At 53.8% G+C, this 21,451-nt stretch overlaps 11 protein-coding genes across 11 annotated transcripts; 8 read left to right on the top strand and 3 right to left on the bottom strand.

Annotated features, from left to right (window-relative positions):
• Window positions 1–208: 208 nt before the first annotated feature.
• CLUP02_10292 (uncharacterized protein) lies at window positions 209–4,117 on the bottom strand (the record flags this gene model as incomplete). The annotated part of the gene is made up of 19 exons (XM_049289268.1): window positions 209–230; window positions 365–486; window positions 570–579; window positions 670–768; window positions 826–939; window positions 1,153–1,379; window positions 1,487–1,579; window positions 1,632–1,746; window positions 1,826–1,900; window positions 1,981–2,106; window positions 2,193–2,375; window positions 2,415–2,488; window positions 2,603–2,741; window positions 2,807–2,931; window positions 3,003–3,066; window positions 3,142–3,290; window positions 3,439–3,734; window positions 3,818–3,957; window positions 4,035–4,117. The coding sequence occupies 19 exons, from the start codon at window positions 4,115–4,117 to the stop codon at window positions 209–211; spliced, it is 2,256 nt and encodes a 751-aa protein (XP_049146413.1).
• A 72-nt stretch (window positions 4,118–4,189) lies between these two features.
• Window positions 4,190–5,469, bottom strand: CLUP02_10291 (uncharacterized protein; the record flags this gene model as incomplete). Its single annotated transcript, XM_049289267.1, has 5 exons — window positions 4,190–4,755; window positions 4,817–4,888; window positions 4,948–5,099; window positions 5,167–5,322; window positions 5,405–5,469. 5 exons carry the CDS (start codon window positions 5,467–5,469, stop codon window positions 4,190–4,192), a joined length of 1,011 nt encoding a protein of 336 aa, XP_049146412.1.
• A 104-nt stretch (window positions 5,470–5,573) lies between these two features.
• CLUP02_10290 (uncharacterized protein) lies at window positions 5,574–6,002 on the top strand (the record flags this gene model as incomplete). Its single annotated transcript, XM_049289266.1, has 3 exons — window positions 5,574–5,688; window positions 5,774–5,888; window positions 5,951–6,002. The coding sequence occupies 3 exons, from the start codon at window positions 5,574–5,576 to the stop codon at window positions 6,000–6,002; spliced, it is 282 nt and encodes a 93-aa protein (XP_049146411.1).
• Window positions 6,003–6,036: 34 nt separating this feature from the next.
• CLUP02_10289 (uncharacterized protein) lies at window positions 6,037–6,464 on the top strand (the record flags this gene model as incomplete). Its single annotated transcript, XM_049289265.1, has 2 exons — window positions 6,037–6,135; window positions 6,180–6,464. 2 exons carry the CDS (start codon window positions 6,037–6,039, stop codon window positions 6,462–6,464), a joined length of 384 nt encoding a protein of 127 aa, XP_049146410.1.
• Window positions 6,465–6,768: 304 nt separating this feature from the next.
• CLUP02_10288 (uncharacterized protein) lies at window positions 6,769–7,038 on the top strand (the record flags this gene model as incomplete). Its single annotated transcript, XM_049289264.1, has 1 exon — window positions 6,769–7,038. The coding sequence occupies one exon, from the start codon at window positions 6,769–6,771 to the stop codon at window positions 7,036–7,038; it is 270 nt and encodes an 89-aa protein (XP_049146409.1).
• Window positions 7,039–8,486: 1,448 nt separating this feature from the next.
• CLUP02_10287 (uncharacterized protein) lies at window positions 8,487–8,924 on the top strand (the record flags this gene model as incomplete). Its single annotated transcript, XM_049289263.1, has 1 exon — window positions 8,487–8,924. The coding sequence occupies one exon, from the start codon at window positions 8,487–8,489 to the stop codon at window positions 8,922–8,924; it is 438 nt and encodes a 145-aa protein (XP_049146408.1).
• Window positions 8,925–9,365: 441 nt separating this feature from the next.
• On the top strand, window positions 9,366–9,668 carry CLUP02_10286 (uncharacterized protein; the record flags this gene model as incomplete). Its single annotated transcript, XM_049289262.1, has 1 exon — window positions 9,366–9,668. The coding sequence occupies one exon, from the start codon at window positions 9,366–9,368 to the stop codon at window positions 9,666–9,668; it is 303 nt and encodes a 100-aa protein (XP_049146407.1).
• A 12-nt stretch (window positions 9,669–9,680) lies between these two features.
• Window positions 9,681–11,506, top strand: CLUP02_10285 (uncharacterized protein; the record flags this gene model as incomplete). Its single annotated transcript, XM_049289261.1, has 6 exons — window positions 9,681–9,916; window positions 10,019–10,112; window positions 10,216–10,329; window positions 10,538–10,828; window positions 11,099–11,302; window positions 11,420–11,506. 6 exons carry the CDS (start codon window positions 9,681–9,683, stop codon window positions 11,504–11,506), a joined length of 1,026 nt encoding a protein of 341 aa, XP_049146406.1.
• Window positions 11,507–12,070: 564 nt separating this feature from the next.
• CLUP02_10284 (uncharacterized protein) lies at window positions 12,071–17,343 on the bottom strand (the record flags this gene model as incomplete). Its single annotated transcript, XM_049289260.1, has 16 exons — window positions 12,071–12,253; window positions 12,338–12,495; window positions 12,548–12,987; window positions 13,080–13,369; window positions 13,603–13,640; window positions 13,705–13,979; window positions 14,042–14,208; window positions 14,283–14,451; window positions 14,853–15,295; window positions 15,369–15,754; window positions 15,874–15,916; window positions 15,974–16,174; window positions 16,229–16,660; window positions 16,730–16,831; window positions 16,923–17,017; window positions 17,088–17,343. 16 exons carry the CDS (start codon window positions 17,341–17,343, stop codon window positions 12,071–12,073), a joined length of 3,678 nt encoding a protein of 1,225 aa, XP_049146405.1.
• An 862-nt stretch (window positions 17,344–18,205) lies between these two features.
• CLUP02_10283 (F-box domain-containing protein) lies at window positions 18,206–20,812 on the top strand (the record flags this gene model as incomplete). Its single annotated transcript, XM_049289259.1, has 5 exons — window positions 18,206–18,772; window positions 18,892–19,014; window positions 19,076–19,191; window positions 19,269–19,842; window positions 19,949–20,812. 5 exons carry the CDS (start codon window positions 18,206–18,208, stop codon window positions 20,810–20,812), a joined length of 2,244 nt encoding a protein of 747 aa, XP_049146404.1.
• Window positions 20,813–21,214: 402 nt separating this feature from the next.
• CLUP02_10282 (uncharacterized protein) lies at window positions 21,215–21,424 on the top strand (the record flags this gene model as incomplete). Its single annotated transcript, XM_049289258.1, has 1 exon — window positions 21,215–21,424. The coding sequence occupies one exon, from the start codon at window positions 21,215–21,217 to the stop codon at window positions 21,422–21,424; it is 210 nt and encodes a 69-aa protein (XP_049146403.1).
• Between the last annotated feature and the right edge of the window lie 27 nt (window positions 21,425–21,451).

Genomic DNA, 21,451 nt, shown 5'->3' with positions numbered 1-21,451 from the left:
CATACAGAAGACGAATAGAAGTATTGAAGTGGTTGTTAGATGTGGTTTATGAGGCATTGGGTAGTTGATTGTTGTTGTTTTTTATTCCCTCTCTGCGCTACATCCCTTACGAACAGCGAACATGTTCCTGCGCCATGACCACGTTTGAATGGAGTGACGCAATACCCAGCACGAAAAAAAGTCACAACCGGGAGGAAAGGAGTCAAATTTAGGCATGGAAGGGCAGTTTTCTTCATGACGAGTGCGCAGTCGGGGGTTGCGGGCCGAAAGCCATGTTGTCATAAAAACAAACCGCATTATTTCTCCCCCCCCCCCCCCCCCCCAAAACGTATCTCCGGTTCTACACATATATAAAGACACACACAGAAGACGCGAGTCCAAGGCTCGCCGGTGTGGAGTAGTGAATGGGGGAGTGGCCGGTTTCTCGGCCGCGACGGACAGGGCTAGGTCCGGCTGTACGCGACCTGGTATTTTGTGTGTTGTTGCCTACCACGATCACCACGAGAGAGATAGAGATGTAGGCAAATATATGTATATTAATAATGACGAATGGCCCTTTTTGAACGAACGGACGCTTCACTTTGACAGGGAGATGTGTGTTTGGTGTATCGTGACATTAGGACTGCTACGCAAATGCGAGGAGGGGGGAAGGGTTACTTAGTAGGGTACGTAGGCAGACGGTCTTGTCTGGTATCTACGCCGTTGCGATGATTCTGAATCAGGATAAGGAATGGAGAAAAGAGTCCAGGCGTGAGTATGCCTCGTAGGCTTCGAGATATTTACAGGAAACACGGATGTTGCAAAACAAGGAGAGACAAACATCACGATAGGGTAACTTTGATGGGAACGGAGAGGCGTAGCATGGAAAAGAAGACGGATAGTCCTGCCTTGGTGGCACCTCGTAAAGGTAGGCAGACGTGGAATGTAGGCAATCGACGACTGTGAGTCTTGTTTGGCCTGGATTAACTAGGTATTTCGTGATATGATGTGATGTCGACGTCTGGCTAGGGGAGCCGGGTGGCGATGAAAAAAGGGGGGTGAGGGAGGGAATGGGGGTAAGGTAAGGTAAGGTAGGGTAAGGTACATGGACGGCGATGGGCTTGAATTGGCGTGCACTGTACTCCGTACGCCCTAGTAGTTCTAACTACCGACGCATTTGGATCTCTTTTGCTAGGTATCTGTTTTCCGCGAGCAGATGGAAGGGATCCATGATTCAAACGGGTGGTCGAGGCCTCCTTGGCCTCTTTGGGGAGAAGGGTCTCGGAAATACAGACGCCACGCCGTTTCTTTTCCCACGCCCTCGAGTCCCCAACTACCGGACCCTGGATCATTTGGGGGCCGGAAAGCTTGCGCCATGCTGGCTTTGGGGGGAACTGTTTCTAGGTAACAATGTTGGACTCCGAGGGACCTGACGACGAGTGGTTGAAAAGAACGGTTCGGAAGTTGAGAGGGTAGTTGGGATGTGTGCTGTATCGTAAAGACATACATACTGCAGGCAGCAAAATGTCCACCACCCTTCGTACCTGGGCATGGAGAAAGAAGTCTTGGATCGTTCATCGTCTCCCAACGGGCCTTGGCACTGATGGCTGCGAGGTGAGATAGACAGCACTTGGATTCGAAGTGTATCAGACCATGAGGGAGGACCCGGGATCCTTCATGACTCTTGACTCTGCCGTTTTAGATGCTTGGTACTCCACGGGACGAGGAGCGGTGGGGGGGAGAGGGTAGGGAGCCGGGAAATTCCACCTGCGATCTTGACTCAATGGAATTCACTTCTCTGCAAGGCCGAGCATTGGCTCGAGATCGTGGGTCTCAAAAGACAAACCGAACAGAGAAAGAGCCTAGGCCATTCCAAGGCCCCAAAGTCTCCATGATCTCATGTTTCACATCCCGTGGTCCCCTTGACCGCAGAGGAATGAACACACTGGGAACCACCTACGTAGTAAATCATCCGTACTGCGGCAGGAAATGCGGCGGCACAGCGTCAAAGAGTCAAGGGCAAGGGCATAAGACAAGACCCCGGAGTAGCTGAAAGAATTATGGGTTAATCCCTGGCTGTGGAGCAAATGCGCGCTTGCGGTGCGGCTGCGGTATTGCATTTCGGGGCTGTTAGGGCGGGTGTTTGGCGGGGGGGTGTACCTTTTGCTTTCGCGGGACCAAAGACAGCGGAAATGGTTGAAAAGAAAGAATACACGTCAAGAGCTGCTGTACGGTCCTGTACGGACACCGACAGCGGGTGCGAAGGATGAATCCTGCCTGAACGACTCATCGAGAGGGAGTCCAGGCTCGCTGGCGGCAAGGCGGCTCTCTTTCTGACGACATTTGTGGGGGAGAATCGGGAAGCGCACAAGAATGCCTTGTAGGATTCACCACGCCTTTCTCATCGCGTGTGTGACGAGTGTTTTTGGCCCCACGGATCCGCGCGGATGTCAATGATCGGCAAACCGTCAAAGCTTGGACGGTTTGCGAGCGCCGAGAAAACGATTGCCTAGAGGTTGCTGGAGCGGAGAATGGGATGGCTGGTTCCTTCTCCGAGCGCTTGTTTCCTAGGCGTGGGGTCCTTACCGAGGTCGAGACCATCCCGTTCGACATTGAGCCTCACATTTGCCACTTGATAGGACTTTGTTGTTTCGAGACATTGTTGCAACAAAGAAGGAGTTCGGTATCGACTCCCTTGGGGGTAGGTAGCACCCAACGCTCCCGCTGTATCAAAATATTCTGGTTGTACCGGTACGCCAGGACTTGTCAATTAGCTCGGCATATCTTCTCGATCGCCAGGGGCGTGTGGCCGCTGGAAGAGGCCAACGCGGGAGCTGAGACATAGGTGCGGGAACAGAGGAAAGCCACAGCACGGCTCGGGGACTTTTCTACTGGAGTGGGCCTGGTGACCACTGAGTCCTGACGGCAGTGAGGTTCAACCGTTCGTTTGCTCTGTAGTGGATGTGGCACGGGTCAGCCTGACAGGAAACACTAAACAGACCAAGTTAGGACGGCGCGGGAACCGTTGCAGGGAACGCACCGGCCGAGGCACGGATATGGAAACGGGGTGTGGCTGGGGACGCCTTACTGTGGTTCAGCACAAGCCGGCGCCAACTTCCACTGGCCCTGCTGCTTCAACTGTGACGTGCAGTCCTGGATCACGATCCCTTGCCGCAATAGAAGACCGGACCAGTGGAGGGTAGGAAATAGAGGGGAAGGGTTGTAATTCCCCGTGATTCCTTCTTGATGATACGGCATAGGGTATCGCCAACACAAACAACGCCGGGGAGCTCCATGTTCGAGACATGCTTCTGGTGGGAGAGAAGTGCGGGTTTCCTGGTGCATTGATGCAGAATGATGCTGATGACGGTTCGAAAAGACGCGAATTAGGGTAACTCGTAAGATTCCCACGATCAGTGCATTTGCAGCGGATAATGAGCGGAGAGACTTCTAGCCGACTAGACAGGCATCCGGGGGCCACGCATGCATCGTGCTTGTTTGTGTTTCAACAAGTGAGAAACTTGGGAGAAAATGACGATACACTCTGAGGTTTGAACGGCACGGCGGCAGTTGAACACGTCGAAGTGTGGACATGTTGAGCAGAAAGCCCCACACAAGACCGACGGCGACTCCGGCCAAGACGTGGTGGGAGAGACGGGGCGGCGGCGTTGAGCGGTAGATAAAAATGGACCGGGACTCTTGATCCCACCGTGGTGGGAAGAGGCCCTTGTGGTTCAGTCGCGGTGGCTTGCTGACTGCGAGGCTGTGTCGAAGCTAAGTAGACAGGGGCCGTAACTCATCCATGGCGACGACAACGAGGGGTCGATCCCTGGATGACGTCCAGTGGCAGCTCGAGGAGCATCGCTGGTTCGCTCACTGCCCAATCGCTTGCGCTCCTTGTGAGACAGCAAATCCTTGCTCCCAGTGAGGATCCCCCACAAAGTGAAATATGAATCGGCTCGACGAGGCTGTTGCACTCTAGAAGCAGTCACAGCGAGATAGAGTCATTTGAAGTGCATAATGATGGTCCGATTCTTTCCTTGGATTTGCTCGACGATTCTGCAGATACGCAGACGCGAAGAGGTTGATTATCCCGCAGATTCGGGTATAGAGAAAGTGATATCGGTCGACGTATCATCGCAGCTTTCGTCCGAGGTAATTACTCCGTGCCGCTGCTAATAGAACAAGGTAACAACACAACCAAGTCCGGTCATGAATGTCGGACGTGGTATTCGTATGGGGATGAGGGGATCGAGAGTGTTCTTCGATTGGCATAACCCCAACCGGCGGGGTTCTTAATGCTGCAACCTCCACCTCTCCGCCCGGTCCCCAAGATGGGCCTACCCGCCGGGCGCTCGGAGTGGCAAGCCACGGGATAGATGTAGCATCGGACCGTTCGCCATCGGGCACCGAAAGACGCGCATTCGTGATTGCGCGGCAATTCGACCGTTGAGGACGTGACGCCCGGGTCGCGACCCTTGACCGGGCGAAGACGTGTCTTGGTGAGCCGGATTTGGGGCTTTCGGTGAGCGCAGGCTGCTATAGGCGACATTAGAATCTTTGGCACTTGGAGGGGCTCTATGGGCTCGAGAGTCGAGAGTAATAGCCTAGGGTTGGGGTTACACAAATGCCTCGTAACGTCTTGATGTATCTTATTTCTGGCAGTTTGCGGTACTTCGTACGGTCTGCGGTAGTGGGCTGCAGGACTTTGACGCAGGTCTTGTATCGGGCCCGTCTTGCACGAGATGCATCGGCCCCAGTGCGACAGTGGAGTGCCTGAGTTGGTCGTGCATCGAGCACCACAATGCTGTGAATTGCGATCAATTGGTTGGTCGACTACCATGATGCTCCGCCGATTTTAATTGTGCTTTCTCATCTTTACGGATTCCTGGATCTGTCCCTGAAGCGCCTCAATCAACAGCCAGTCGAAGGGCTATCTTTCCAAGGGCTAGCAGTAGAGAAGTGTACCTAGTTGAGTGTTTGGAGGGGGGCGAGTTCGTGTACTCTCTAGGCAAGCGTGCGGTCTAGCGAGCCGGACCCTGAACCAAGGCATCGTGTAAGACGGCCATGTTTGACGGCGGACCGTCCTCCGAATCCCGTTCTTCGTGTTAGCTAGCCGGCTATCAGCATTGAGGCCAATTAGCGAGAGGGTAGATGGTGGGCAGGGCAATAGAGGTGACGACTGACGGGCGATGCAATGAGACCCGCGTTACAACCAAAGCCGTCGTCTTGTCATAGGATATGAAGTTGTGACGCATCGTCTCGGAGTCGCCAGTGACAAATCCTAGTTCAAGTTGCAGCACATGGACGAATTGTAAAAAATGCTGAAATTGGTGCATTTCTCTCGAATGTGTATGGACGACAGTCAAGAATCCCTACCCAGAAGTACGTCGCTAGTGAACCTCGCACGGAAGCGGTCTGTCACCTGAACGGAGCCCGGGAGGCAGGGAAGGGCAGTGGAGACGAGCACGTGAGGACCATGCCTGCCATTGCCTGTGCGCACCAGTCAAATGGGCGAATTGGAAGGGCTTGGCGGGCGCAAGCTTTCGTAATCAAGCACACGAACTTGCCCTTTTTGGCAAACCTGCATCCCCATGTTCCTTCCCATTGCATCGTCGCTCGCCCAGGCATCCCAGGCAGCACACCCTCATACCTCTTGCCCGTTTCCTTCACCACCCGTGGACCTCACCTTCCTCCACCACTACCTAGGTAAGGTACCTTGCTGGGTACAGATACGTACTTCAGATGGTCCATACCTTCCATCCTTTTGACCACACGATCCATCCTTTCCCAGACCCTGGAGTTCGGACTCAAGCATGTCCCATGCAGCAGCCCAGGGCAGCAGGAGTCCTTGACCTAGACCCCCATGGGCCTGCCTTTCTCCCTCTCTCTTTCTCTCTGTCTCTGAAGTCTGGAGTCCTACCTAAGAAATCGTTTTGCTCTACCTATGACCTCACTCTCATCGGCTTAGCTTCTGTACTGCACCTCTGACGCTCTTCTTCTGTGTCGACGACCACCACTAACATCACCATGCAGCGAAGGATACACACACCTGACATGACGCCAAATCCGTCCGCTGACCTGCATCCTGTGCCTGCGTTGACCGACAGCCCTCATGCAAGTTTTTGGGATCTAGCTGCATTGCTATCGTCAACTGTTCGTCAACGCCGTTACAGGCTCCCTCACTCTGCCGCGTCTAGTCTGATACCTACCTACTACACATATCTGCGGATATCAACCACACACTAGCAAATACCTGCAGCCACTCCAATCGCACACCGATGCCTGCTTTCGAAATTCCAGAAGGACTCGGCGAAATCATGCATAGTGAGGCCGGTGGTGGTGGTGGTGGTGGTGGTGGTGGTGGTGCTACTGCTGCTTTCCATCTACAAGCCTTGCAGACCTTGAAACCAGCAGTCTACATGTCTTTCCACGGCCAAGGCGATGAACCAAAAGGACGGGCTGCTAACCCGGGGCTCTCATAGGATTGTCTGCAATCATTCGCCCTCTTCTCACCAGCCGTGCCGTTGACAGGTTCACGGGCCAATACCGGAGCCTTGGATTTGGAGGGAAGGACCCGTCGATCAAAGTCTCAAACATGCCTTCGCATCGGTCGAATGGCAGCTCGTCCCCCTTGAGACTTGCATTGGCCGGTGTACGGGGATTGACGGAAGCCGTTGCATCCAAGACATAGTCCACATTGGATTATATACCTCCCTTTCGCCCACTCCAGTGTACCTACTCTGCGGGACTGGGAGATGCTCATCCAAGCTCCCTCGTCCATGGATCATGGAGGACTGGGATCCGCTGCCCCTGGCATCACATCGCATCTCATTTTCAGCCATCACCAGGTACCCTGCGATCCAAGAAGGCCGCCCGAGTCTCTCTCACCAGGTGCCCGGGTCTGATCTCGACATGGCCTCCAATGACGGCATGATACTAAGCGCGTTTGATCTGACCATCCTCCCGATAACTGGGAAGAGCATGGAACCTTCGCATGCAGAAGCTCCCGGCCATGGTCAGCACCAGCACCAATTCGGAACGTACTGTGGCCAATAGGCACTACCAAGACAGCCACCGCAGTATGGTGGGACCTCTGGTGGATGGCCTGCATGCACCATTGCACAGCCTTATCCCGGTATAATAGCACAACGAACAGTTGTTTGTATACGATCGCCTAGCTGGGGCGTCGAGTTACTTGGTCGATGATAACGGACATCTCACCTTACCTCGACACATGGCTATTCTTTCCTGACAGTCAGCACGAGTGTCATCCACGCCGACCTTTATCAACATAAGGTACTGACCCGTGCAAACGAGCTTGCCATTTGAACCTATTAAGGTCAAGCTATATTCGGCAATTGGATGGAGACAACTGCTTCCATTTCGGTCTGCTCCATGCGTCAACCCTGAGCCTACTTATTCGTACCTCAAGGCAGGCTGCGGTTACTGTCCACTCAGAATCCAGCTTGGACGCTACGAGTACCAGGGTGACCTCCTTCAACCACGATGGAGATCCGAACCGGTCGCTCGCATGCCAGCCCATCACAGCAAAAGATATGTACGACGTCCATCGGTACCTGACGCGTGGATCATGTCCCTTTTCTGTCGTGCTGCGACCAACCACGCTGCATCGTGGCAGAACAACTCCCCCTGCTTACTCTCGACGATGAACATGGCGGGCCTCAGAGCGCAATCGAAGCTATCGGGCGCCAGATCAACACTAGGCCTCATATCAATCTTGATGACATGCCAGCGAAATTGGAGGGCCAAGTCTCGTCATACATAGCAAATGCACTTTCAGTCAATCGGCAGCGCTTTGCGGTCACCAATGTGTACATACTTGGAGGACAAATTCTATGGGGCAGCTCGCGAACCTCTGACCGGCATGTTCTTCTTTTAGCAATGACAGCCGTAGGCTAAGAGGCCAAGCTCCGACCGAGTGGTGCCTGCCCCCCGTTAGCGTGTATGCCAGACGAGCAATCGAAAATCGAAATACAGAGGATAATTCGAGATCGAATTCACACCCGATCGATTAGGAACCTCGGAAAGGATATCGGTCAACGGGGAGTACAGCACCACCACCACACCTTATTGCTCCTCGTGGAAGGAATTTGCGTGGCGGTAGCACCGGGCAACGCAAAAAGATCGCCGCATCACAAACGGCTAGGCGTAACGAACCTCGGTGCAGCGACACAGAGTCAGCCCTGCGGTCCAAGACAATGGAGCTATCTTGGGGCCGTTGGTGCCATGCGCTGCCTAGAGCTGGTGCTGGTGCTGATGTCGAAGTCAGTGCCACCAAAACGATAATAGACAATTGGGGGTCTCTATTTCGCCCATTAAGCGCAACCACAGCACGAGGCGGCAGCGGCAGTCATGGCTGGATCGGATGAGCAGCATCATCGTCAGCAAAGAGAGGCTACCTTCCTTACCTTACCTCGGGGTGAAGGGAGTACCTGGCAGCAGTCGGCAGCACACGACATGCGATATGCGACAACTTAAGCAACATGCGGCGATGCGCATTTGTGTTTCCAGAAATGTTTCTGGGCGCAAGGGGAGAAAAAGAGATGGCTCACCAACCATGCACCACGACTGCATTTCCATATCGTCTTCCAGAGTACAACACCGCGGACGGGACCAATTGGCATTCGTCGATTCTTTTTCTTTTCGTACAACCATCCACCCATGCCCGTCCCATTCCATCCCATCGCGCATCAGCCCTGCTGCACCTCATCAACCCAAAGTATGGGGACAGACCGGCAGTGTCCATTTTGAGAGATGTTTCGATTGGAAAGGATGCTGAAGATGACTCTTTTGACCGACCCCCCCGTTCCCCCTTCACCCTTACCTCAGGGCTCCCGTCGCCAGTCTCCAACGGAGCCAGCCCCCCCTTCCACTTGTGCACACCTACATCTACGAATACACAGGAAGGTATCCGTACCTAGTCCGTACCTAACGTACCTCACTTGGCTCTCGTTGATGTGCCCTGTCTAGTTCGCTCAAGTACGCACGCCCACCATCATTCTCACCCCCCCTCCACCCCAGCCCGTTTTCCACCGCTCACCCCTCCTCTCCGCCTGCTCACCTCTTCGTTCTGCTCGCACTCACTCTTTCTCTTCTCACACCTTTTTTACTTGCTGCGCCTTACCAGGCCATGATGGAAAGGTGCAAGGCACCTTTCCCTGGTCCTGCCCTGCGCCATCAAGACCTCTGGTCTGCATACCGCTCTAATGCACAAGATGCAGCCTTAGTCATTGGTCTCACTCAGATGACATCCACTGTCGACTGCCAGAGGGTCCCACTGCTGCCTTAGACGGCTCTCTACCAATCTACCAATTGCCTACCCGTGTGACGACCTCCCAGGCTGCCAGGCCTATAAGGTCGTGATGCCTTCGCTCTTTTCCATCTCCCCATCCTTAGTCTACTCCAGTATAAGTCATCACGAACACACTCACTTGGGTTCCCTTTTCTATTTCCTATTTCTGCCTTGTTCCCCTTGCTTCTCTGCATACCTGGCAGCTTTCAGTCTCTCTGATCATTGCTCAACTCGATATCCCCCCAACCAAACACCAACAACACACAAACTTCCTCAAGAGATAAAGCCATCCTCTCCCCCGACTCATATCTCAGGGATCAATTCCTCGGTCCTTCACACCATACATCACTTCAGTCACTCAACGTACTTCTGAATAACGTTCACAATGTGCTATCAACTTGTCGAGCTCTACTCAGCATGCCGCTGCCTCTACTACCAGCACGCCATTGACAGATGCGCTGCCTACGGCCGACCAGGACATAGCATCCAGAACAGAACAATTTTGGTCGGATACGCCTGCCATGCTCACTCTTCATCACACAGCACGTACGCATCACAATACTCATACTCCGACTCTGGTTACCACTCTAGCCATTCAAGCAAGGGCTCCCGCCACTACCGGTGAAATGTCTTGTCTTCGGTGATGGGTTGCTGCTCATGGCATCCCCCCAAGCTGCTGCTTTTCCAATTCGGCACTTGGGTTACCTACCTATACTCCTTTAGAGGAAGGTCGGCCTCTCAAACGCTGCCACCCTCGCAGCTATCTCTCCTCTTCGTCGGCCATGACCGTTTGATGTCTTCATCGGCGCCTCCCGCTGTGCGATGACTCTCCGGCCAATGGCTTATACGGATCCCTCCACTCCGGTCATTTTACCACCAACACCAACAAACTATTTCCACCATCACGCCCTGCCATGAAGTTCAGCAACGAAGTTATCGAAGACAGAGACGAGATCACGAACATGACGGAAACATTTCACGGCCTATCAATAGTCATCATCAGCGCGCTGCAATTAAACGACATCTTCCACCAAGTCCACGCCCCCCGGTCTCGCTCAAACTTCGAAATCTTCTCGACATTCAACTCTTTCCAACCTTCTTTTTCTCTTTTCCCATTTCGGTTTCCCCCCCTTCTTTCAATAGATGTGGTTTCCTTCCCTTTCGACATTGGACATGCATAGCGTTGGTTCTGGGTTGTTTCTTTTCTGCATTGGGCGGTTGGGATGAACACATGCATACAAGAGATGCCTAACTTCTAATTGGGCTGGACCTCATCTTCTCTGCCCTCGGGGCATTACTTTGGGTTTACGCTTTGGTTTTCAGGAGGGGGACTTTTTCTTCTTCAAGTCAGCGGCGGCAAGATTCGATTCTACAGGCATTCGACAACGGTCTCATTTTCAACTTTGTGTAGTTTACGGACGAGTTTTCGATGCATTTGGCGGGCGGGCGGGCGGGCGGGAGGATACCAGGCGTTCAGGTTCGGAAAGATACAAGCGCATCGCTGCGCATGCGATGGTTGACGAGAGTACCAGGGTGAGCGAGGTTTTTTGTTGTTGCATTGTTTTTTTTTTTTTTTGATTTTTCTGTCTTGCATTTTCTGCTTTCCAATGTTGCATATCAGAATTGTTGCTTTCTCTCTCTCAATCTCTCTACTTACTCTTCTTCTGTTCTCTACCAAGATTTCTCTCTTGCTTTCTTCTCTCACATGATCTGTACCATCATCCGATGATAGACGAGTTGCTCTGGGAGCAACGGGGAAAAAACCAATGACGGGTGTCGACAGCAGAGACACACACACAAAAGGGCAACTGGAATGCCCGCAACGAGGAAGAAAAGAGCGTCATGACGCCTTCCTTCACCTCAACACAACTTTTGATGCCAGACATCATTTTATTTCGATTCTTTGAGATTCGACCAATTGGCATTTCTCATTCAGGGAGATTTTTATCTTGTACTGCCAAACTACACGGGGCTGTCTGGAACTTCCTGAGGTTGGTTAAAAACACGGTATGGCAATTTTGCCCGCCCTGCAGGAATTGAGCTGGTTGCGATTGGAGGGCCAGATACGCACGGCGATCTGGCCAGAGAATCATTGTATTAGAGAGACCATATTATCACATATAGACAATCTGGAAAGAAGTTCCAAGAGCTTCCAAGGACACAATTGAGAGACTTCCCAATCGTGAACACGTTTCCCACGTCATTGTTTAGGGCACGTAGGACTTTGCAATGATATCAAAGGTGGCAAATAATTAAACGGTCCGCAGTAGAAGGTAGCTCGGGGAGCGTTGTGAGTCAAGATCCTGCAAAGTTAGGCAGATTCGGGGCCATGTTACCCCAAGATAGGCCCCAATCAGAGGTTGTCACGGGGGGGAGTGTTTACGGGAAAGTGGGTTTTTGTTAGCGACGTTGCAACCTGGGAGAGAGAGAGAGAGAGAGAGAGAGAGAGAGAAAAGTATTTGCGGACTTTGGCGTGTTGTTTGCACTTTACTGAAAGGGGAATCATCTTTCGACGAGAAGGTGGGACTTTAATTCACAAAAAAAGAAGACGAATGGAATTGAAAGGATTTCCTCCCCCAAGGGAAAGGAAATGCTCGGGTACAAGAGTTCGGGCCATGCAATGCCATCCTACCCGTGGGGAACTTTATTTCGAGTAGGATCTCTCTCTCTCTCTCTCCCTCTCTCTCTCGGTCGTTGGCGGCTGCTCCCTCCTCGGTATGTGCGGTACGGACGGTCTGGCTGGCGGGCGAAGGAACAGCAGGCAGGCATCAGCACTCAGTCGAGCCCGCCTCTTACACGCCATTGGTCGAGGGAGAAGGAAATCTGTTTTGGGGGCCGCGACCAGCCTCGTTTGGACGGCCGAGAACTCAGCCTTGCGATAGGGGGTGGTGGTGCAAAAGCAGGGGGGCGTGTGTGTGTGGGCGTATGCGGATGGGAAATATGGGAGACGCGAAGAAACTGAGTTTTTTCCATTGGCATGGTGGTGGTTCAAGGTGCTGACGGGATTTCGGGGAGGGGGGCTGCTTTCTTTGCCGGACGCACGGAGGAGAATGGAGTGCCGCGGGAGGCCTTTGCGTGGGCTTCATGGTATCGTGGGAATGCGCGCGGTGGTGGTGGTGGGGAGGGTGTTTGGGAGAAGGTGGAAACAAAACGGGAACCAAATGACATGGATATCTTGGACGGGTAGGTGGGTACCTCGACTGCAGTTCCCACTCGTCGGGACTCGAGAACATGAAAAAAGGATTCTGAGACAGTGGTGAAGTTGTGGTGGGCTGGTGAGTGGGAAAGACTCCCGGTGAGATGGGTTGATGCAGTGCAGCAGTGTTGAGCGGGAGTGGAGGGGGGTGGTGTGTTCTGTTGTCCAAATGGGGGAAATGGAGTACAAGAGACGTATGCATGGATGGGTACGGAGTATGGTGTTTGTCAGATCTGCCATGGGTTGAGCTGTACCGCACAGAGTACGAGGAAGAGGAAACCCTTGAATTTGACGGGTACCTAGAAAGAAAGCCTTGCGCCAAGAAGGGCGTGTGGGTTTGGACAGACCTATCCGTTGACCGTACCTGGGTACGCAGATGCGGATGGTGGGGTTTCCTTTGGGTCGTGTCTGTCTGGTCCCGAAAGGAAGGGACTGGGAATTCGGGAACGGCAAAGTCAGGTAACACGGGCATGGGGAGTGATGTGCCGGTCCAAATCTTGAAGCGGACAGACAGAGACGGATGGAATGCATGGGAGGTACCATTCTAAGAATAGATTTATTTTTAGACGTGCGGAGGGAGAGACAGACGGACGGAAGGGGAGAATTGAATTAAACAGACGAACACCGCAACGAACGGATGGTGGGGAGTGGGGAAATGGGCGACGGACAAGTTGACAAGCTAAGCCCAACAAGCGAGCTTGTGCGCGCGCGCGGCGCCCGTCGCGGCAGATGGTCCAGGGTGCGTGGGTGCCAAGGGCATGGACATGGGCGTGAGGCGCCGAAATAAGCGAAGTTCCGCGCTTGTTGGGGAATAGCCGCAATTGAGTGTCATTTGGCGTGACAGGTGAGCCGGCGTGGATTTTTGTGGGGGGTGAAAGCTACCCGGTGAGATGACGGACCACGGATCACAAAACCCGGCAAGATGTGCTGTGGGGTCTAAAAATGAACACCGTACGGGCAGGGGATGGGGAGCACATGGGATTACCTCCTGGAGGTCGGGGATATGAGATCAATGTCTTGGTGGATTACGCATGTCTTTTTGGGACATTTTTGGTTTCTGCATGGGACTTTCCCGCGTCTTCTTTCTCACGGTGAGTATAAGGTAGCGTACATGGGTGATTGTGAGTGTAAGTGTAGGTGGTGTGTGGGCTGCATGTGTTTCTTTTTTGGACCGTGTCTTAGGGGAAAATGCGGCGGTAAGCATACATGATACCAATGAGGGAGGGATGAAGTGAGTGCTTAGTGGTGGGGTTTGCCGCTTGCCGCTTGCCGCTGCCGCCCTTGGTGGTGTGTCGTACAGTAAGATGCCAAAAATTGCCTGCGGTGAAGAATGCGCAGGCTTGAGGAGGGGGGAGGGGGATGATGTGTGTGTGGTGATGTGATGCTCGCACTTGTGTATGTGTATGCACGTTCGTGTATGTACGTGTGTAAGTATGCGTGGGCGGGTGGGTTTGGAGGGTCATGAGTGAGAGTTGAGTGGTTGGAACCCTACACCATGGCAACCCATCAAGGAGGGTCAAGTAAGATTCTCATCAGATTACTTAGACGACAGGCGCGGGAAGGCGCAAGCGGATGAGGGAGAGATACGACACGTGCCGCAGACACGCATATACCTATGGATGCATAAGCGCAAGCGCTTTGGAGTCGTGCAGGTGTGTGTATCGCGGCGTGAAGTGTCTGGCCAGTCTAGACGGGGCTTGACGCTAGGGCTCTGAGCCTTGGTTTTGGTGGTTGCAGCGCAGCGCATGGTTTACGATTGGTGAGATGCGAGATTTCCCAGATGTGAGGGACGCCGAGCGAGGGCTGGGTCGGGTGGTTTCGACATGAGGTCACCTCCAAGGAACCTCCCCACACCCCTGCTCTCATTTTGGCTTTGTCCTTGCATTCTACTCTTGTGTACGTACGGCATACAGACTCGACGTATTTGTTATTGAAAGCATGGGCGTAAGGGAACTGATCCCTAGGCATCAATTCGAGATGCCGAGAAAATGCAATGATGTATCCTTACGCTGCCATCTAAAGACACGCCATGTCGTTCGGAGCTTAAGACCTGGGCTCATTTGCCAGTACAGCGTACTCCGTACATAGGGTAGTAGTGGCTTTGAGACATCAGACATGACAGCTGTCCGCTGTGCAGATCGTCCAAAGATTTACAAAATTCAAATTTAGACAAAAAATGACTTGATCAATTTGGGGGGGGGGGGGGGGGGGGGGGTAGAAACGACAGTCGGTCGTATTTTCTGCCCAAACGTCAGGGGGGAGGGGCATGTCCCTGTCCTGTTCATCTGAAGAAGCAACTTCTCATCTGAACTTTGCTCCATTTTGAAAGAGGATCCCCCGGTGAATGGGATGCCTCCTCACCTGAAAATCGTGGGACTACGGATACTTCGTGGTTTGATTTCACGATGCTTGCGTTTGTTTCCTTGCTGGGTATCATTTGAGTTTCTTCCACAGCGTTGCTTTTCTTTAATTCCCATTCGATGGTCGGAAAGTAGAGGGGGGACGTGTGGCAGAATTCTCAGCATTTTCTGACCTCTGATGGCCAAAGACGTGCCGAAGGAATGAAGATACCGTGCATCGCAGGAAGGATTTGTTGAAATCGAGATATCGACGTCGGGAGGTCCTGGAGGAAGGCAGTTTGTTGTCGGACAAGGGGTGTCCCAAGGGGGTGGGGTTCGCACCGCGGCCGACCGCCCGGGCCAGGATGCGGCCTCAAGCATCCGTACGGACGGCGTATGCAATCTTTGTTTGTGCAAGGCACTTTGTCCGTAGGTAGCGTACCTCAGGGAAGGTAGGTCCCTTTGCTGCAGAAGGATTCGAGGCAAACAATCTTCATGCAAGCATGTAAACAAGAAGGACGGGTAACTAGACACGAACTGGCCTAGCAGCACCAATCGACAGCTTCTCACTGTGATGGGAAGCGATATATTGATGTGCAATTGCGGCGGGAACCGCAAAGCACCGGATCCCACCGGGCAGAATCGATGCTTGGCCAGCTTCTTCGAGGGTTGTCCGGACTCGCGTGATGCTTGGCCTCAGCCATGCTAGGGTGCCGGGGTGAGGGGTCGCGGGTCGCGGATGCGGATGCGGACGGAGCGGCAGGCAGCTGCTGTGAGCTTCTTTTTGATCCTGCGACCGCGATATCCGGCTCATCGTGACATACCTCGAAGCAGAAAGACGTACAGGGGGTGGGAAGGGGTCGCTGTTTGACGGCCGCCTTGCCATGGGACCATTATCAAGCAAGACTACGCCGTACTCGAAAACTTGGAAATGATGCATATCTAGGATTCTTTCCACGCGCGGCCTGCCTTGGCTTGGCTGAAGGATTCCTATTTTGGGGGCTGCAGATTTGCCCAGATTTTAACGTGCCGCCGCTGGTGACCGGTGAGAGAAGCAGAGTGGGCAACTTTGCCAAAGAGAGGCAACTGAAATCCCATGCTGAGTGGGATACTAATCCGTGATTTGAAGAGGATGATGCGAACCAGCCGACTAGGCGGTACGAAGTGATGGAAGGAACAAAAAAGTGCCAGGCGGATATGCATGGGCGTCCGCGGCTTTCGAGGTCCTATGCCCGGCCGGCCGGGGGGCGGGCCTCGGTGTGCCAAAATGGGGGATCCGAGTCTCGGAAGGAGTCGTCGAAAGGGTGACATGGCAACCCATGCCTCCAATCTATGCAGGCACTTCTACCTGGGTTGTGTAGGTCACTGTCCAATGCTCATGAAGCATGCAAGACACACCACTTTGTGCGTGGGTAGACTTGCTGACCTTTGGAGACACACGTTCCGGTGCGGAAAGCATGGCACTTCTGTCTCACTTCCTCGACGCCGCCCAGTACGAGTTGCAACCTTAGTCAGGGACTGATATTCGCGGAACTTTTGAAGGTGAAAGCTAGACTGGGCTGGGTTGCTGATGTTCGAGACGCAAGGGACTTCTAAATCCAGAGAGCCGGGGATGCGCGCAAGTAATCGATCTTGAGCTTGGTGGGGTGCTGGATTTTGGATTACTGGGTTGCTCACATCGCGGCTATCCTTATTGGTCGCCGTTGTCGCCCGGGGTCTGGTTCCTGAAAATGATGCCTTGAAACGGCGAGATGATACCAGAAACATCTCTTTGCAGTTCGGTTGGAGGGCTTGGTTGGACAAGTGTGCGAATTGCCTGTCGGTCGTTGCCTGGAAGAGCGTGTGCCACAGAACGAGAGCTCAGAGATCGTCGCTGGCAATGAGCAGCTGAGGAGTTACACCGGCTGGGTGGTGCGGCCATGCGCCCCCTGGACCACTAGCCTTGATCTCTGTCTTGGTGTGCTCTGGCTTGTTGAATTGAATTGGGGACTGTCCTCGGCTCTTTGCGATGGAAGGATGACCAGAAATAACGGCGAGGGGGCGTATGGTTCTTCGAGATTTAGGGTAGTGATGTGAGATGTGGCTGCGTGACGAGGCTGGTGATAGGCGTGGGCGAGTGAGATTGAGGCTCAGTTCCTCGTACAATGTCATCCGTCGTAGCTAGCCCTGTCGGCTGTTGGAGGATCTCTTGGATGCGCAGGTGTGTGATCAGAGCAGGGGGGACTTGCGAGGCGCAATTACTCTACAGATGGAGAACGATCTGAGCTTGACGGGAGCGCCACAGACAGTGGCGGATGCGGAGCGGAGGAGTCGGCAAGGTCTGCCGTCCTCTCGCGGGGACGGTGGCGGTAGGATTCGGTAGGATTTTGGGGGAGTTCGGGGACTTGGGGTCTAGAACAACCTGGGGTTGATGGTGATCGAGGAAGACGGGGTTTGCTGTGGAATGAGGTCATTGCTGTGAAGATGCAGTTGAATGGCGATGCTTGTTTCGCGGTGGTTGTGAGATGGGTCATGGCATCTTGCCTGAGTTATTTCCTTAATCTGTGGTAATCGCCGATGGAAAGCTAGAAGGTGATATGGAAATGGAAGACGGCAAGGGGAGGTGGTTACCTGCCTTTCATCGTTGTTTAGGTACCTTGGGTACTCGACCGATGGAAGGCAGGACTTAGGTGGTTAAGGTAAGGATGGTATCAATGGAAACAACTATTTGCCCTGGAAGTCAGTTTTGCAGCGGAACTACAGCAGCATAAGCCCTGGAAGGCGCTGAAACTTGTCGTTTCTTTCCCCACGAGGGCCCCCTCCGGCGGTAACCCCGGTTCCTCGCTCCTTCCACGGGCCACAGCGGGACCCGTTACGGAGGACATCCGGTCGCGTTCGCGTCGCGCCCTGAGTTCCGCCCCTCGTCCCGCAACCTCACTTTCCAACCTCGGAGATGCTGTACCTCCACCTCGGCGACACCACTATCACACCGTCGACCCCGTCCGCCACAATCTAAGCTGTCAGCCGCTTCTTCTTTCTCATTAAGACTGCAGTATCCTTCGAAAAGAAAAGGCCAGCTGCGAAAGAGACGAAATGCCCACTCTCTCTTGTTCTGTGCACTAGCTGGCCTATCCCCGGATTCATTGTCTCCTCAGACGAGCGTTTGTTCATAAAGTTCCTTTTACCCCAGTGAGTGCCAGATATCACCAGTACCACGTGACCTCAAGTTCACGACAACCTCACTCTTTCTGCAAAGCAGGAGACTCAACATCTTGCGAGATCTTTTTGCCTCATTCAACAAAAGCAAACCGATACAGGTATACAAAACTGACCAGCCGTCTCAATGGATCCCTTCGCGCAGACCACAGTCTTTTACATCCACGTCATCAAAAAGGCATGGCGCCGCCTGGACAGCTCCCTCGCGTCCGCTCGGCGGAGGCGTCAATCGAGAAGGGCCGCGCAGCCTACGCGGACCAGCGCTTCCGCGTCGCACTCGAGCACTTCACCCTTGTCGCCGGGAATTGCCCATGTTCGTCACCCTCGGGAGGAGGGCCTGCCTCCTCAGGTGGAGGCTCAGGAAGTAGTTCCGGTGGTCGTACTTCTCGAAGTCTCAAAGGGCTCGGGGCCGCAGGTTCTGGAGGTGGTGGAGGTGCAGGTCCTGACGGCGGAGACGCCAGCGGGAACGGCCACAGCCCCGCGCAGCAGCGCCGCCGGCGGGAGAGGTGTACGTGCCGCGACTTTGCTCAAGCGGCGGCCCGGCACCGCCGCGAAAGGGGCAGCGTTTACGCGGAGGCCACCAAGGAGTGCAAATGCGGCGCCGAGAAGACGTGGGGCCGCTGCCACCGTGAAGGCCACGTCCAGGCGCTCGACTACCGGGCTGCGTGCTTTGAGAAGATGGGAAAGCTGGATATAGCGCGCAGGGATGCGGAGTGGTTGTTAGAGATTGCGCCGCGGCGTTTGGAGGTGAGTCTTTGCTCTGTTACTTGTTTTTCGGACTTGGCTGTGCGTGCTGTCGCTCCCTGACCACTTTGCGTGCTTGTCTTCCTCTTATGCTGGGTTCCATGTGAATAACATGTTTTCAGGGGTACATGAGGCTGGGGAAGATATACAAGTTGGAGAAGAAACACGAGATGGCATGGGCTGCGTGGAGTGCCGGTATCGAGGTTGGACAAAAGGAAGGCCTCACCAGTACGACGAAATATGAAGTATGCGATATCTACTTGAACTTGGTATCGCTTGACTATTCGCTAACCTCGACTCTTGCAGCAACTTTGCAAGATCCGCGAACCATTACACAAACACTTTTGTCGGAGAGATCCTATGGAGTTACCAATCGAGTTGATTGAAAAAGTATTTTCCTACTTTGATTTTCATGAGTTATGGTGAGTTCAAGCAGCCCGATACAAGTCCTTTGACCGACACTCCTTCTCCTGACTCAATTGCTGACATGGAATGCCAGCCGAATATCGGGAGTCTGTAAACGATGGGACCAGTTCCTTGACACCCACCCCTACATCTGGAGACAGGTTCATTTTCCTTCACTAAACCCGCAAAAGCCACCAAGAGTCTCCTTCCTAAAAACGTTGCGGAGGCGGACCGGCGGCGGCGCCCGTAGCCTCGTCATCCCCAACGCGCACGCCTTCCAACTCAACGAGTCAAAGTGGCTATCTCTCATCCAGACCACGAACCCGCGCATGACGACGCGCCTAGAGATCGGCGCGATCAAGCGTAACCTCGAGGGCGGCGACTGGGGCTACAAGCTGCCTCCCAAGCCGCTTTTCTTCGAAGGGCTCACGCACCTCGGCTTCAGTTTCCGCGTCAACAGACCGAATTATCAGAGTAGTGGTGGCGCCCAGCCCTTCGTGAGGCAGTTTGTCGAACGTGCCAGGGAAAATATCGAGAGGATATCCCTCTTCAGCATGCACCTCAACGATCTGGGCTGGCCGGAGCTGCCCCGACTCAAGATCCTTCAGTTAACCGGTCCGCTGACTTCGACATTGAATCAGCTAACCCCTGAGCGTCGAATTGACCCCGTGAGTTGTGCCTCCTCTTCCATCTATTTCTCCTTTTTTTTTTTTTTTTTTTTGCTGTTGCAAAGTTATCCACGCAGTTACCATGTTTGCTAACCAGCACCTGCAGTTCGCCCTCGCCCGCTCAACGCCAAACCTAGAACAACTACACATGGACAACTTTGGCGTATTCACTGGCCTAGACTCCCTCGCTCCGCCAGAAGATTGTTGGTCTCTCTGGCCGGGCCTCCAGGTAATCAAGCTCGGCAAGGCGTGCGGCGCCCTCTCCATGGGCGACAAGCGCCACTTCCCGCCGCTGCACCCGTCCTCCTTCCGCGTCCTCGACGCCCGCGCCGCACTACAGTCCAACCACGGCGACTGGCTGCCCCAGCAGCTGCCTCTCGACTACTCGGGCTACGAGGCCGCCGAGTCCCTCGTCACCTACCCCAACCTCGAGCGCTTCTGGATGCCGAAACTGCCCCTGAGCGTCGACCTCGCCACCGTCCTCCTCGAGCCCGCCGTCCGCTCAGGCAGGCTACGGGAGCTCGGCCTCTGCTGGCGCCAGGAGCCGGGCCAGTTCTTCCCCGGCGCGCTCGACTGGCTTCGTGGCAGCGTCTCGGTCCGCACGTTTGGCTTCTTCAATTTTGATTTCGAGTCCCACGAGAACCTGACGCGCGACCCGGCGCAGAGGGGCCGCGGCATCGACTCGGTCGATCTCCTCTTTGGGTTCCTCCAGTCGTTCCCCAACCTCGAGGTCCTCGAGCTTCACTCGGATCTGTGCGACCCGATGCGCCTCGGCGCCATCATCGAGCGCGTCGCAATTCTGGGCAGGCTGAAGAAGGTGTACCAGCGCGCGCTGACGGGTGTGGCGATGGACCAGCTGAGGACGTTTTGTGGCGCTCACGGAGTCGAGGTCGTGTACGGTAGCTGGGAAGCTGAGTTCCCCGTACCGTTGGAACCCTTGACTCCCGTGGAGGCCGAAATTGGTGAGTGAAAGTGGCTCAACGTTGGTAGTCGCGGGGTAGCAACTGGTCAAGAAATTGATACGTTGCTATTGGTTTTCTTTTGTGACCTTTCCGTTCGAATCACGTAGGCCTCATAGCATTAAGCGTAACTGCTTGGATTCATGTATTTGACACTTGCTGTCCGTAATGAAAAAAGAAAAACGGGCGATTTCCACATGATCTTCTCCTTGATAAATGTGAATGGTTTTCATGGCACAGATTCACACGCAGGGTATCATGACACACACAGCATGAATAGACCGAAAATATGAATAAGTAAAAAAGGTGGATTAGTTTTGCTGATTCAAAGCTCCTCGCTATTGAAGTGTCTGGCTGGCAATGAGTACGACAATGACCAAAACAAAGCTTCACGGATATATAAAAAGGTCAAAATGGAACGAAACCAGACGATTTCATCTTCCCCTCCCACTCCTGCCTGCCCACGGGTTTCCTTCCCTGCCTTGGAACCGCCGCCCTCCATATATATGAGGCCGCTACAGGCGGCTCCTTCGTTCGCCCCCCCTTTTCTCAAACGCCGTTGGATATCTCCCCTTTCCCTTGAAAAAAGACAGATTGATGTTTCCTCCCAAAGAAAAGCATAGGAGAGTTACTGGGGTAGTGATATTATA

Source organism: Colletotrichum lupini, chromosome 5 (assembly GCF_023278565.1).
Source record: "Colletotrichum lupini chromosome 5, complete sequence".
NCBI classification, from domain to species: domain Eukaryota; kingdom Fungi; phylum Ascomycota; class Sordariomycetes; order Glomerellales; family Glomerellaceae; genus Colletotrichum; species Colletotrichum lupini.
This window is presented reverse-complemented; position numbering and strand designations above follow the sequence as displayed.